Source organism: Charadrius vociferus, unplaced genomic scaffold (genome assembly GCF_000708025.1).
Source record: "Charadrius vociferus isolate BGI_N301 unplaced genomic scaffold, ASM70802v2 scaffold185, whole genome shotgun sequence".
Taxonomy (NCBI): domain Eukaryota; kingdom Metazoa; phylum Chordata; class Aves; order Charadriiformes; family Charadriidae; genus Charadrius; species Charadrius vociferus.
In genome coordinates, this window is record NW_009648955.1 from 1,131,629 (window position 1) to 1,146,900 (window position 15,272).

The 15,272-nt window shown below is 36.0% G+C and overlaps 1 protein-coding gene across 1 annotated transcript; it reads right to left on the reverse strand.

Moving 5' to 3' along the window:
• Positions 1-1,136: 1,136 nt before the first annotated feature.
• Positions 1,137-13,477, reverse strand: LCA5 (Leber congenital amaurosis 5). Its single transcript, XM_009887459.1, has 7 exons — positions 13,134-13,477; positions 10,108-10,637; positions 8,490-8,627; positions 7,112-7,208; positions 5,810-5,955; positions 3,793-3,931; positions 1,137-1,942 (listed from the first exon to the last, which is right to left on the reverse strand). Exons 1-7 carry the CDS (start codon positions 13,330-13,332, stop codon positions 1,137-1,139), a joined length of 2,055 nt encoding a protein of 684 aa, XP_009885761.1. The 5' UTR covers positions 13,333-13,477.
• Positions 13,478-15,272: the final 1,795 nt, after the last annotated feature.

Here is a 15,272-nt window from a genome sequence, read left to right on the forward strand (position 1 = left end):
ATAATCTGAATATATGAGAAGAGTTAGACAAATTTGGTAGTAAGGTCTACAGAAATCCTATGCAGAAGACAGATCAGCTGTTCCTGAGTTAGCTATGTTTCTGTTGACGTTCTTCTGAGATAACATGATTGCAGTATAGAATATTCTCTTTCTACCTGAGCCTTTGTGGTAGGTACGTCTCTTCTATCCATTTCATGACACTGATGTTACACATGCCTTCTCCTCACACAGTTAAGAGGCTCTCCAAATGCCTGAGAAAGAAAATATCTGAGGCCTAAAAGAAGTACTCCAAATGAAAAAGCAGTGTCCTATGAGCAGCCTACAGGTAAAAAAACCACCCCAACACTTTCCATGCTGGCCAGCCAGAGATGCCCATCTAGTAGCTGCCCCGAATGCCAGGGCTGCCACATGAAAGCTTCCCACCTTTCTTAGCCAACTCATTCTGCAATAAATAATAATGCTCCCTTGTGAGAAGTGTAATTTTACTTAACATACCATTACAGATCAGCAAGTCTTAAAAAATTGAGAGAGTGATGGCAAGAGAGAGAGGGCAAGAGCAAGCAAAAGGAAAGAGAGACAGAGAGAAGGATGAGGGGGGAAGAGAGCGAGCACACAAGAGAGCAAGAGTGAGAGGGAGCATGAAGGTTGCGAGACAGAGTGTGAGCCTTTGGAAGTCCTTCCATTCCTGTGGCAGCCCCACCAGCTCTGCCCTACTGAGCCTGTGGGACCCTGAGCCACAGCTGCACAAGTCAGATGGCGCCACATGGCAACAGTGACAGTCGGTCTGCAGCCCAAGCTGGGGCAAGTGTGTTTTCTCCAATTGACTGAAACAGCCAGCCAGCACTTATCTCGTCTATCAAAATCCCTCAGGACATCTTTCCCCGTCTTTCTGCCAAAAGAATCACTGCCAGATTCCCAAGGTCTGTATTTGGATATTACATTTTAGAAGAAGTTTCCTGCATATAGGTTAGGCTGTTCTATCAAAGTGCATCTTTCCTCTATACGTATACCCACTTCTGTAAATTATTCCTTCATAAGGCTTTACAATATATCTGAAATGTTTCAAATCTGTATCTAATAAATATTACATGGAAATATTTTTTCAGTATTTACATATGAAACATATAAAAATACAATCATTGTAAGATTACTTCTTCTATTTCATCTTCTAAAGAACCAAGGGTCTTAACTCCTTGCTTGCTTGTAGTGTGTTGCAAACGGTGTCTGGATAGGTTTCTTCCTTCACCGAAAAGCTCATTGTCTTCTTTTACTTTGATTTTACTGTTTTTATCGACAAGAAGAGTATTTCCAGAGTCCCAATCTATGTCAAAAGGTGTTGTATCATTATTTTTAGAAAGAAGGATGGTACTGGCACTGCTTCCAAAGAGTTGTTCCATTAAATTGGACTTCTTTTCTTTCTTACTATTGCAATCTGCATTTTCCTTGACATTTTCTTCTAAGTTTTCATTTTTTTGAGTAAGCCAACTCGGTCTCCCTGATCCTTTCCCAAAGGAAGGTACATAACTACCAAATGTTAACTCACTACTTAAATCTGCGGTCCTTAGATTTCGTTGCTTCTGTCCTTGTGCTCTTGTGGCATCATCCTGGCTGTCATCTATGGGAAATCCATTAGCAACCCTCCCGGGAATCTCAAGGAATGTATTAGTTTTTTCTTTTTTCTCCAGCGAATCAGATTTTCTTGCTGTATTTATGAGCAGTGCATGGGAAGCAGGTTTCATGTTTGTTACATTTTGACTTTCTCTATCAACTTCTTGCATTTTAGCAAGCAGGAATTCTCTTTTTCGCTGCTCTTCCAGCATTTCAGTGCTTTCTCGCTCTACTTCAGGTTTGTGCATTTCTGTCTCCATCTTTGCTTTTGCTTCTTTATCCGATAAAAAGCTGCTTTCTTTTTTCATTTTGTCATATTCTTCCCTTTCCCACTCTGCAAGAAATGTTTAAACATTACATAAAATGGTTTAGTTTTAAAATGCTTTAAAAAGAATATTTTAAAATAATGCAAGCAAAAGCCATTAAGTTTTTAATGTGCTCTTCTATACACAACGTGGTTTTCCTACTGCAAAAATAAATTCTTCAACAAATTACAATTAAATTCACACCAGGTTCTCTACTAAGATATAAAAGTTTACTGTCATCTTCCAAAGGGATTAGAACATTATCCATGTTTTAGAATTTTCACAGGAATTTTGTTTCTGCCAATTGCCTTCCCGTTTCCTGGGTTTGAATGAAAACAAATACAGCATCACTGGTTTTAATAGCTCTGACTTGCTCCGTACTGTATTTTTCTTTGTCAGCATCACTGACCTCAGGATGGTTCTGGGATACGTGTTTTTGGTTTGGTTTTCGTGGTGTTTTTTTGTTGTTTTTTTTTTTTTCCCATAGAGGGAACTACTCCTGTGAAGCTATCAGGCCCCAAAGTCCTAGCAGTCATTACCAGTTTCAAGCTGCAAATGATTTAAAATATACTGCATCTGCTGCATACACAAAACACCTCTACGCGACTGTTCTGTGCATCACCATGTGAACTCAATGAGAATGTCTGTGCAAATACCAAATTTGCACAGCTATAAAGAGACACCAAAGGTGCAAACCAGTAATAAACTTCTAGATAGAACCTGCAAATACTGCTATGTACAAGAAAAAGGAAGCTTCCCAAATAGTTCTCTCTTCAAAATATTTTTCTATCCAGACAACAGATGTGTGTTTGGCCAGAAGTTGAATATGACTACTCAGGCCCTTCAGCACACTTTATTCAAGTTTCTGACTGATTTTTTCCAAAAAGTTCCATGTTAACTGTTGTACTTCAGATCACAATTACAAAAACAACTGCAACACTTCAGTTAATATATTTAATATGTTTTCTTTCAATAGTATATCATTATACCAAGTAAAGAAGGAGCTACCTTTTTGTATGTAAAGCGGGGAAAGTATCAGCTTATAGCATAAGATGGGAAAGGAGGTCAGAATCATCTCACTTAGAGACACAACAGAGCAGATTATTGGTTTGTGTAAGTTGTGCATTGATGCCATGGGGGTAGGAGATTTTACACAGAACTTACCTCTGAAAGCAGGTTTTTAAATTTTTCTAAATTTTTAGAATTTTTCCTTGTCATCTAGAATGAGTGTTTCTGTTCATTAAATATAATCACTGAAAGATTATTTTAACATGACAAGATGCAGTCCATCTAAAACACTTTAGAGTATTAAGAGACTTATGAATGTAAGTCATTAAGAAGGTGTGAAAACCAAATGAGTAAAAAAGCAATATTAAAATATGATAGAAACTGACATTTCTCAAATAGCCACCCCAAATGATTCGGATAACCACAAACGAAAAGAAAAACTACAATTTCAAATGATACAAGTGAAGTAGATCTGTACTGGAAAAATCAGACTGTATTAAGGAAAGCAGATTTGTTCTATAATAGTAAAAATCTACTGCCTACCTCAATAACATCTAGCCAGCCAGAGATAACATCAGCATTTACCTGCTACGTCATCCTTGTTTTGCAAAGCAAAATGTCTCAGGCTTCAGTATTTTTTAGTGGACAGCATTTTTTGCTGCTGCATACTTAATGACAGCTGAATACAGGATACAGATTACTCAATATCCCATATTTCTTTCTGAGTCTCTTTGCATAATGTAACTGAAAATAATTTTCCACTGTAGTGATCGCTGCAAAACCATTTTGCTCTACTCACAAGAAACTAGCAGCCTCACTTGATTAGTATTCTATGGGGTATTTTCCAGCTCTCAGCTGCCTGTTTCCTTACCATCATGTAGTTTTTGAACTCTCTCCTCTAAAAGCTGTATTTCCTGAAAATGTTTCAGTTTCTCTTCCCTTTCCCTGTCTTGGTTTTGTCTTAGGAGGTCTGCTTGCTCTTTCCATTCTTTGTCTTGAGTTTCTTTTTCCTGAAAAAAATTAATACAAAACAGAAACTGATGGGGAAAAATAATCAATAAAACAGACAAAAATCATATGAACTTCTATGTGATTCTGAAATCACATTCTTACCACCAAACATAAAAACGAGCAAGTCATCTAAACCAAACCAGCTTTGACAACCCTGGGGTTTAGCGCTAAAATCTTCTCAGCTCTAACAGAGTTTTAGGCACTGGAAACAACATGAATAGACAATTAAGTCTGTTCCATATTACACATTTCATGAAAGTTGCAGCTGCAATGTCATAAAGCAAAATTATCACTGTGTTAGGGTAGTTCTCTTTAGAAGTCAGAAGTTGTCTTTTTCAAGGACTTTAATAGAAGGCCAGACCCCACCGCCTCATTCTTTTAACAAGCAAGCAATTAGCTACCCTCTATTTCCACAATCTGATCTTTTTACTCTAGCAAGTGGGTTGTAGATTCAGACAGTTTCACAGAGGTACTTAAAGTTATGGAGTATCAAGTAACAAACAGCGAAGGGGGAAGGATTAATCTTGGCTGAAAAATTCAGCTAGTGAGTATATATACACATTTAAAAGGAAAGAACCTGCAGAAAAGACACTAATGGCAGCACTAAAAATCACTAACACAGAAAAGTAGTGGCAATGAAGTGAAGAGAAAGCCGGTGTAATCCAACGTGTGAATGCTAACTTTGTAGCTTGTGCTTAGTTTAGGGTAAAATAAACTTCTAGATTAAAATACACTTCTAAGAGAAGTAAGAGAAATGATTACTAGTTAATGAACAAAGAAAATATAACTATTAGCCAAAACAACTTCAATTATTTTCCCTTCATGTAGAAGATTTCACCATTACATTAAAAAAACCCAACCAACTTCATAAAGATATGGCAGTTGGGTATTTAAAATGCTTGACTTAGAAAACTGATGAAAGCACGGGGTTTATGTAACTTATGTTACATAAAGCAATAGCCATATACAAGCTCGAGGGGTTTGTAAGATGACATATAGTTGGATTCCATGAGCTGCACTGGTACCAACTGTGCAGTTCCATAACTCACACACTACAGTATACGTTGGAAGAATGCATACATTAAACTACACCCATACTTACAGAAAAGATTTTGGAAGAGAGAACATATGAATGAAACAGCCGTGAAAAAACTTCAGTCCTACCAGGAAGCCAGTCAAAACCATAATGGGAGCATTATTTCTGACAAATAGTCCTAGCCTTATGTAATCAGAATTTGTACAATTTGTACCAGAATCTGTATCATTCTGATTTGTAATACCTTACAAATCTTCCTGATCTTAGCCTGAGGTCACAGAAGTATTAGCAATACTTCTAATGGTACTATTTTATAATAAAAAGGGAAATGGAAAACCAAAAAAATCTAACCAGATTCACAAAGCTGGAAAAACGACAGAAGAAATACCAGTACTATGACAATAAGAGGAAGTGTTAGATTTATGCATTGTGAAATAAATCTGGAAAGTAAAAGAAACCATAATTAAGACCAAAGCAAAAAGACAAGGCAGCCAGCACTGTTACAACAGACCGCTCAAATAAGCACTACAAATAAAGAAAAGGGGAGAAAACCAAAATGAAGTCTTAAAAACTTCAAAGAAATGACAGTGGCAGAAAAAGAAACAAATTGAGCTAATGATTATCAGTAAGACCTAGAACATGATGAACTACGAGTCACAGAAATGGAGTATGATATTTCTGGAAGGGAAGAGTTTCTCTTAAAGATATTTTCTAAATTATATTTTCTATATATTTATATTTGTATATTTACACCTATTTTCTAAAATAGAAGCTCTGCATTAAACATTCAGTCTGACAGGTGAATTATCTGCAGCAAGTCTCACATTATTATGGTACTCACTATTTTAGGAAGAATCCCTTCGTTCTTGTTTGCTGCATCACCACAGACAAGTTCTGGTTCTGGAAGAAATTCTACTGGTGAGAAGTATCCACTGGTCTGTACACCTTTTGTGAGCTGTGCTCCTTTTTTGATATTTTGGTTGTTGGCTGCAGAAAATATAAACTAATCAATTCATGTTTGCACTTGAAAATATCCCACTACATACCTATCTCTCATTTTTAATGATTTGCAGCAAACATAAAAGACTGTATCAGAGGCAATGGAAGTGGAAAGTATTGACAAGTATCACATAGTTGTTTTCAGCATCTGCAAAAGCTAATTAAAGAAAATGCATGCAAAACTTCTACTGAAAAGAAATAAAAAAACACCTTAAAGGTACTTACAAAGTCATTACAGTATACTGAATATTTGTTAAAAATCCTCCCAATATCTCTCACTCATCTTACTGCTTGTCACAGAAGCTACATGTACAGAAGCAAACTCATAAAATTAAAATTAACTTATTTGCATCTCTGAAACACATACACTTATCTCTGTGGAATGACATTTTTAAAAATCTGAACCTAAAGTGGAATAATACTAAAGTATCTATAATAAAATGAGCAGGAGACAAACTGTTTGAAATGCTGGCATTAAATATTTAAAACAGTCCCATAAATTCCTGCTTCTTCTGACAAGTAGATTCTACTGATCCAGTGAAAATAGGCTAAGTACACACACAGACACACATATATACACACGTATTTATGTGGGCAGCATAAGGCTTGAGGCTGCCTTGTCACACCACAAGAAATCACTGCACCTATACTTTTAGAAGATTATGTTCTGAGACCTATGTACTCTTTGAGGCAAAAAAAGAGTGTGGCTCATCTGACAGACAGTAAATTTAAATTAGTAAAAAATAAATAAAAAAACGTAACTAAAACATTCATAGCAGTCAAGTTACATGTTTTTAGAAGCCTCTGTAATTTATTGTCATGTACACATTATCTATGTTCTATTACAGAATTTACTAAACAATCTTCCCCTCTTCCTTCACCCAGTAACATCTGGTATGAAAGGAGTTAAGAATGCTGTTTGATGAAGTTCTGGGTTTTGGTTCTGCTGCAGTTACAGAACAGTCAAACAAACAATGTGCCCTTCTTTGTAACAAGTGCTGCGTTGAAAGCAGTGCAGAAAAGTAAATGTTCTTGAACAAGCAGTGGTAGGGTCAAATACTGAATGGCATGAATGATATAACCTAGCAGAGTAATTTAAAAGCGTCACTATTAATTTTTCTGCCTTTAGTGCTTTGTATGTTACCTCTTTTCCTTTGGATAATATCCATGTCTTTTCTTGGTGAGAGCTTCAACATACGATTAGCATATATATTTTTTGCTTCAAGTTCTCTTTCTTTTTCCTGTGAGTGAAAAAAGTAGGTATAACAGAGTAAGTTATTAATGTTTCATTTACTAGTTATTAGCAAAGCTGTAAATTAAATTAAAAATACATGTTGTGAACAGAAACAGAGTAAAGCAATCAATAGTTATGTCCACTTTTTTAAGGAGAATAATCACATTTCTAACTTTTCCTACACTATAAGAAAGTGGATACCCCCCCCCAAAAAAACCCCCAATGTCATAGCAAAATAATCTTGGGGAGGGTGGTGGGGTGGTGGTGAGGAAACATCTCTGCAGTGAAAATAAAACTAAATGCCAACGTTTCCATAAACTTGAGTAAGACTTACAATGTAAGTATAGGTTGTACAACTGAGTTTTCAGTATTGTAAAGAGTTAAGCATTCCAATGCTAGCAATGCTCCCTGTCACAGGGCACACCAGTATCACTAAGCACGGGCCCACTGCTTCATTGAGACATATTCTTCTTTCATGACATTTATGGAATAAAATACACTGCACAGTGAGTTATCAGAGATCATCTGATAATGAAAATATTTTCAAAATATCAAACTCTCCACTAACAAATCAGGCTTAAAACACTCTAAACAAGGAAGTTTTTGAGCTACTAATGCTACTGCTACTTGCTTGATAGCTAGTAAGGTGGAAAACTGGTGCATTGCCTTTATATAAGTATGTTTGAGACTTGGGTTTTCAAGGAAATTCTCCTAGAAACTAAGTACTTCAGTGCAAGTTGTCTTTAATTTTTTTTCCTAAAGATAAACTGACTACTTAGAACATAACAATGTTTTCTGTCCTTAAATTTAGAATTTTGGCAAAAATGGGGTGGGGGATACAAATAAACCTTTGCACAAATTTAGCAACACATGTGGATACCACAAATACATGAAATTAATCTTTACACAAACCCACTATAATGCAAGTACATTAGTAACAAAGTACTGTAGATACCTGCAGATTTAATTTTCAAAATCAAGCCTTCAAAGCCTAATTTTTCAGTAGATCTTGTGGTTTAATGGCAATGCATGGCCATGTACTTGATCTTGCTTTTCTTAACTAGTGCTAACAATAATGATTAACGTAGAGACATTCCTGTTACAAACACTGTAGGGTCAGAGCACAGAACATTTCAATTTAAAGCAGGAAAAGAACTCCTATGTGGTATATAATTAAATACACATCAGAGAGCGCAGTCACTGGTAAACTATTCAAACCTGATTACAGATACTTCCCAAGATAAAATGCTAGAACATGGTTAGCAACTTGTATTGCTTTGCGTTTTACCTTCAGCTTCTGATTTAGTTGATGAAGCTCTTCTTGGAGAACTCTCTTTTCTTCTTGAGCTTCATACATCTTTTTTTTCTTTGAATGCAACTCTCTTTGAAAACTGCTACCACTTAATTCAAGATTTTTTTCCAGATCCTCAATTAAAACAAAATAATATTTTTTAATAACTTTTTTTTTTTACAGTCAAATTACTTAAATAAAATTACAGTAAACCAGCGTCCTGGATTCAGATATTGACTCCACCATTGCTGTAACACTAAACACATTTAAACCCTTAATCCTAACTTTGAAGAGGCAGACAAAGCACCCACAGATGCTGCAGCTCATCCTTCTGAAGTATTGAGAGGTGATCTGAGGACATAATGGGAACACACACAACTTTCTGCAAGGCTCTTGGCACAGTGGACCTCCAGATCTCTTAAGACAAATCTCAAACTGATGGTTTAGAAACAGAATACCTCCCTGAAAGTGCAGGATTAGAAGACAAGAAATAATTTTTCACCTTTCTACTAGAAAAATTTGTGATCGTGCTTTCACTTACATACCCTCGCCTTGCAATAGCTGTTTTAAATGAACATGTGATGATGAGAAAAGTAAAAAAACAGTAGAAGAAAATCCCTTACTTTTTAGAGCATGATTCATTTTAACATTATCCAGTACTACAAATGCTGAAATATCTGATCATAAAACTACAGATGCCAGATGGCGACACTACAGGATGAGGTGGTTTGGGTAACTCAGGAGTTTATATCTTGGTATTTTGAGATTTATTTTACGAAAGCTTAGTTTCCAGCTTAATCCTTTCGATTTCCAGATCTACTATCTTTGTAGTGTAATTTAGGTTTAATTACTAATATAGTCACTAAACTTTAACACCATTTTAATGGCTAACACAATTTCAGCTAAAAATAGTATTGCAAACAACTAACAACAGTTTAACAGTGTTAACACAACTATTTTTAAATAACTTTTTAGATGTATTTACAGCGTAGACATGTTTAGACACATTTACAAAAATAAAAATATTTTTGCTGAACAAAGTTAAAATATATTGCAAAAAATCCTTAATGAGCTTTAGTACATTTTACAGGTATGCATTTTCTGGTATTAAAAAAACTGCTGTAATTTTGTTCAGCTCAGCACTCAGATATGCAGAATAGTGGACAATCAAACACTGCATGAATGTAGTTCACAAACTTGAAAAAGAATTACTACATGTATGTTTTTTAGAATTTTAGTATAGAGTTCCCTAAATACAAAGAAAATATTTAACAAGTGCTTCCCCTCCAAGAGGATAAATTAGATTGCATCAAGTTGTATTGTAGCTGGCTGCACTTCTGAAACGTTATTACTATTTATAAAAACACTTAAAAGCACACGTCCACAGTACATATTCTGACAAAATATATTTAATTTGTAAATAGAAATTTGAATGCACAACTACCAAGTATGAAAGTATATAATCACCTTGGAAATAATTTACTTGATGCTACTTACATAAAAAAAAAAAAGATTTTCTATTTGCTCCACAACTGTGAAAAAATACAATTAATGAAGCTCATTAGGGCAAGAAATATCTGTAACAGAATTTCCTATGAAGAGAAATTCATCTCACCTTAATTCTTTTTTCACTCTCCTGTAGCCTGCTCTCTGCATTGGCTAGTTTCTTTGCCAGGTCATCTCTTTCGGCAAGGTGCTTATCTTCAGACAGCTTTTTCAGTTTCTGCAAGACAGTTTTTGTTCTGTACAGTTCATCTTCCGAATCTTTCAGCCGTCTCTCAGTTGCACGTTCTCTCTCTTGAGATTTTCGTAGGCGCTCCCTTAATATTCTAATCTCATTGTTGTGCCGAGCAAGGAGCTGAGAGATTTCGTTTTCCGTATCTTCAAACTTATTCAAGGCTTTCTCCTGCCTGTGCTGAAGCCTCTTCAGTGCCCTGTTTTCCTTCTGCAGCTCATCTAGTTTGATGTGGAGTTCAGTCAGTTCATTTCGGAGCTCATTGATTTTCAGTAGCCTAGCAGAAAGAACTCTTTTTGTAACAAGATCTATATCTTTTGCAGGAGAATCCCTAGTGAGGCTCTGAGAACGGAAACCCCACTGTGTCCCTCTTTTGCTTGGTGCATATTTGGAACCCAATTTCTTTGTGGCTAAGAGAGGAAAAATAAAAAGCATGTTTACCATAAGACAATGCAATTTGTCTACTTAGACATCCTTCTTGGAATAAAGCTCTGCCTGAAACAATTTTACAATACTTAGCAGAGATTGCAGCTTTCAAACCAGACAATAAGAGGCATAGATATGATAGACTTATGCTCCTTTTTATATATTAAAAAGAATATGGAGATTTATGTTTGTGATCTACTGTGAAAGGTAATATTTACAGCCATCAATATAGGACCATTGTAAAGTAATCATCTGCAAATTGTATCAGAAATAACTGTCATATTTTGTTAATATTTGATGGTGTTTATTAAAATGTTTTAGAAATACTGTACTTTTATGCATACAATATTATCAAATGCTTTTAAAATGGCAACAATTAGCTGAGCGTTAGCTAGTTATGTATTATGCAAGATGTAATTCTCTCAGACAAATGCAGTAGTATTTTCAAATCCAGCTGCCATGCTTACAGACAAAACAGCAGATTTCAAAGGCTCAATGCAAAAAGCCTCCAAAGCAAAATTATAAGCCCCATGAAAAATCAGTTCTTCCCTGAATAATTTATTCTTGTATCACAAGTTATTTTCCACACAGTATCCTTATTTGATTACTAGTATGCATCACTTGCATTCCTATTTGGTATTATTATTTTATTATCATCCCCATAGATAAAAGCTAAACATTTTGTTTCTATCTTATTTGTCTCTCGAGCTACACTCAAAGAACGAAGCATATAATCCACCAAAAATATCTCTTAAAACAAATGAATATATAGAGAGTACATAATTCATTACGGTACATCAGTGTTCAGAGGAAACATATTGAGCAGCAGCTTATAATTCAGGCTTGAAAGCTGGGATACAGCAATAGTGCAGTTACCTATACAGAGACAGTGAGTGTGTGCGACAGCAAATTCTTCCTCCCCTTTGGTATTCACCATGTTTCTATTCTGCAGAGAATATTTTACAGCAAAAATCCCCAGCTTTAAAATATTTTCTTATAATTTCCTCTAAACATTTTGCACAAATACTCATTCATTTTCTGCTTAATGCTCATTTTTTTTTCCCCAGCCTGGACAAAAAAAGGTGGGGTTTTTTTGCTTTTATAAAGAACACTTATGTCACATTCAGGTATGAAAAGATTATTTAACACAAGCACTGCAGGAATGATGCCACTCCTATCACCAGCTAAAGGAATTCTCATTAACCCTAGACTTCCAGCCCCTTCAACAACTTCCTCTATATTTAGGGCAGAACAGAAAATTCCAATACCAAGTTTGCACTTTTGACCATACAGTTAAATTGGGCAGTAGTGTTTTTCAGAAACAAGGTGACATTCACAGTACGTTCATGTAATAGCTGTGTTCAGTTCTGGCTATGTAATCAAAGAATCAGTCATTCATTTGCCCCCTCCAAATTAAATAACACAATTTTTGTTTCTGAGAAAGCTAACCCATGACTGCTATGGAGAAGATGCCACTTCTGAACACAGGGAAACTCAGCAGAATACCAGTTGCACCAGGACACCAACACTTTCGAGCATCTGAAGAGATACCCTCCCTGGGCAACTTCAATATTTATGGTTAGATCTTCTGGCACACTCTAGATCATAATGTTGACCAAATAATTCATAGGGTATTAAGCACTTACGAACAAAATAGAGCACTTGCTTGAGAAAGGCAGGATATGCTCTGACTTCACCAGAAAACGTGTGCAATTATTTAGTACAAGCTGCCAAAGTGTGGCAGAGAAGCTTCACATCCCTACTTCAGCGTAGGATCTGTACAACCATTCTTTCCCTTTCTGTAGGGATGTTCAGTTCCCCACAATCTCAACCAAGACAGGAGCTTATGTAGGTGAGATGTGTGTCAGGGAGCTCAAAGTGGAGCTATTTCATCTCAAACCGGAGATATTTTACCCTCAAAGGAGGACTAGGAAAAACTTTCTTATGAATTTCCACATGCACCTAATTTTCACCAAACACATTTTCTCTCTCTTGCCACATTAGCAGTCTTTCATTTGTTTGTTTTCTGAAAAAAACAAACACCCAGTATCACACTGTAAAGCTTCTAACTATCTAAACTAGACTTCCAGGAGAGAGATATCTTTAGGGGTATTTTGTCAGAGAAATTTTAACAATCTTTTACTGACTGCATAGTAAGGACTTGCGTTGAGTCCTCAGCCTCAAGTCTTTTTGCCAAAGACAGAAAGAGAGCATTGGCATGATTCAACAAAAGGCTAGTATCAGAGCCACGTTCACTTGTTAAGAAAAACATGAATAATTCTGAAAATGACCAAAAATCCTTCTTATGCAGGAACAGGTCAATTTCAGTTTTCAACAGAGCAGTTACAGTCTACCTGCCACCTGTAGCATAATTCACATGAACTTTATCTGTAGATTCTCATAATGGTAGTTTCCCATTTGTATTTCAGCTTTTAAAGACAATTAACTCTTTACAGCAGCAATTTCTGCTATCTCCCTACCTTGGTAGTGCACAAGGCTGTTTGAAGTTTGTGTTTTGTGATCTCTTTTTTCTTGGCTTGTAGACGGATAGCTTAGTGTTGGCGACTGGCCAGATGAACGAGATGCATTATCTTCATCTGAATAATAGGAATCACTATTTTTATCCCCATCTGATTTCCTGTCGTGTTCAGAATCTGGGCTCCTCACTCTTTCTCCCATTTTTCAGATTTAACTGCTTTCCAGATTTTTCTCAAAGACTGTTCATTTTGACACAAAGGACCTTTCAGTTGTCACAATGGCAGCAGCTGGATTATTTCCTTGGATTTATCATCTTCATCTCCAAAGCACGAGATCTTTGCAGTTCAGTTCAGCAAGCAGTAGTTATCATTCAGAATGCATTTTTTCTGTAACAATTTAGAGAGACAAAAAAGTTAGAATGGTTTTGCTGTTTAGTTAAGAAAGGTAAATGAAAAAACCTGTAAAATTATGCAGGATTCCAATAACCTTATGCCACGTGCTGTGCTACATTAGCCTTATTATTTATATTAAATCTGACGGACATCATTCTAGGAATGCTACTAGTATTATCCTCAGTAGTTTGAGGCACTTCATCCCCAAAAGAGAAATCAGAAAATTAACACAGCTAAATCTAGGATAAGAAATTACTCCCAAGTTAGAGAGAGGAAAAAGAAGCATTTGGAAAAAAAAAAAAAAAAACACAACAAAACAACAGAAGACAACTGAAAGCTTGATAGTATTCAGAAAAATAACGTAAACATATTTTAAAACTTTTTAACCTAATAAATTAACAACTTATTCATGTGACTAGAATTGAGATATTTGTAGAATTTGACTGTATCTCCCGTGTCTCAATTTCTGACACTCCAATGTTGTTAAATAATGGGCCTGAAAGTCAGTTTTCTCATTTGTCTGGAGGACATTCTGTCCCTAACTGCTAATGAGACTGTACCTATATATCACAGTCTTTGCCCCGGAAAGTACTCTCATACCCTAAAACATCTAGTGTTTCATGCCTTCAAAAACTGGCAGAAGCACACACATTTGTGTCATGCGTTTTATAGGAACGTGCAAATATAGTCTTTTCATTTTTTATATCTGGTAAGAGAGACCACAATGCTGGTATATGGTAAACATTATATCTGCAGCAGCCTGTCTTCTGCTGTAAACTGAAAAAACCCCTAATCTCAAGGTAAAGTCACATTACTTTGCATTTTTTGAGACAATTCTTGAGAATATAATGGAGCAAATGCATCTAAAATTTTCCTCACCTTCTCAGTCAAAAGAATTTTCTCATCAATTTCAGAAGTATTTTACTGACTACACCCAGCCTCCCATGTTATTTGTCTCCCTTGCCACTCCTCAAAGCTCTCAAGCTTGTTTCACCATCTATCTCCCTTCAGTCCAACTTCAGGACATCAAGCCTCTAATGGGTGAATAAACAGGACTTGCATAGAGCCCATCAGTTCTGCCTGCTGAATGACGTAAGCTCCTAGCTGGAGCTATGCGAAGCTATTGGGAAGCCGCTGGGAAATCAATACTGAATTATTTGGAAGAGAGGGTCTTTCTTTACTTAGGGAATAACTTTCCAAACTAATGTTTTTTAAGCACCTAAATATTTTCAAAGTGGTCCAAATAAATTACATGCCTAAAACTTAGGTCAGAGGGGATTCTGATGAAAACTAAAATTGTACTGCAAAGCCCTGAAAGAAGACAAACTATGCTTGAGATCACTTGTCCTAGAGGTTGCTAAACATGTACTGGAAAGTATCAGCTATTGCAAGTATTCAAAAGACCAGTAATGACTGTTCTTTTTTCTTCTGAAATAATGCAGTTAAAGATATTTTGAAAGGATATACCTAACCATAACTGTATTATCTTGTTTAAGTGTAATGAAGACCCTCAGATACGTTCATTACTGCAAAACTAATATCATGTAACAATACTAGAACATATCAGGGTGCATCCCTACTTTCAAACAGCTCCACTCTTAAGTCCTGGCCTCACAAACATCTGCGCAGAATATATATGTTATTTTGCTCCCTGAAGAGCAAACTGAGCCCAAATTGGAACACAGGCAGAATTTTGGGGACAATCTTGCATAGGCAAGACTGCATCAGTTCTGTCTCCACAGGACAGAA

Bases quoted from the DNA above. Each gene is read 5' to 3' on its own strand.
- LCA5 (XM_009887459.1), bottom strand. From the start codon at position 13,332: ATGGGAGAAAGAGTGAGGAGCCCAGATTCTGAACACGACAGGAAATCA. The intron at 3,932-5,809 runs GTGAGTACCATA...AATTTTTTTCAG, and splicing joins AAGGGATTCTTCCTAAAATA to GAAAAAGAAACTCAAGACAA. The intron at 1,943-3,792 runs GTAAGGAAACAG...CATTTCTTGCAG, and splicing joins AGTTCAAAAACTACATGATG to AGTGGGAAAGGGAAGAATAT.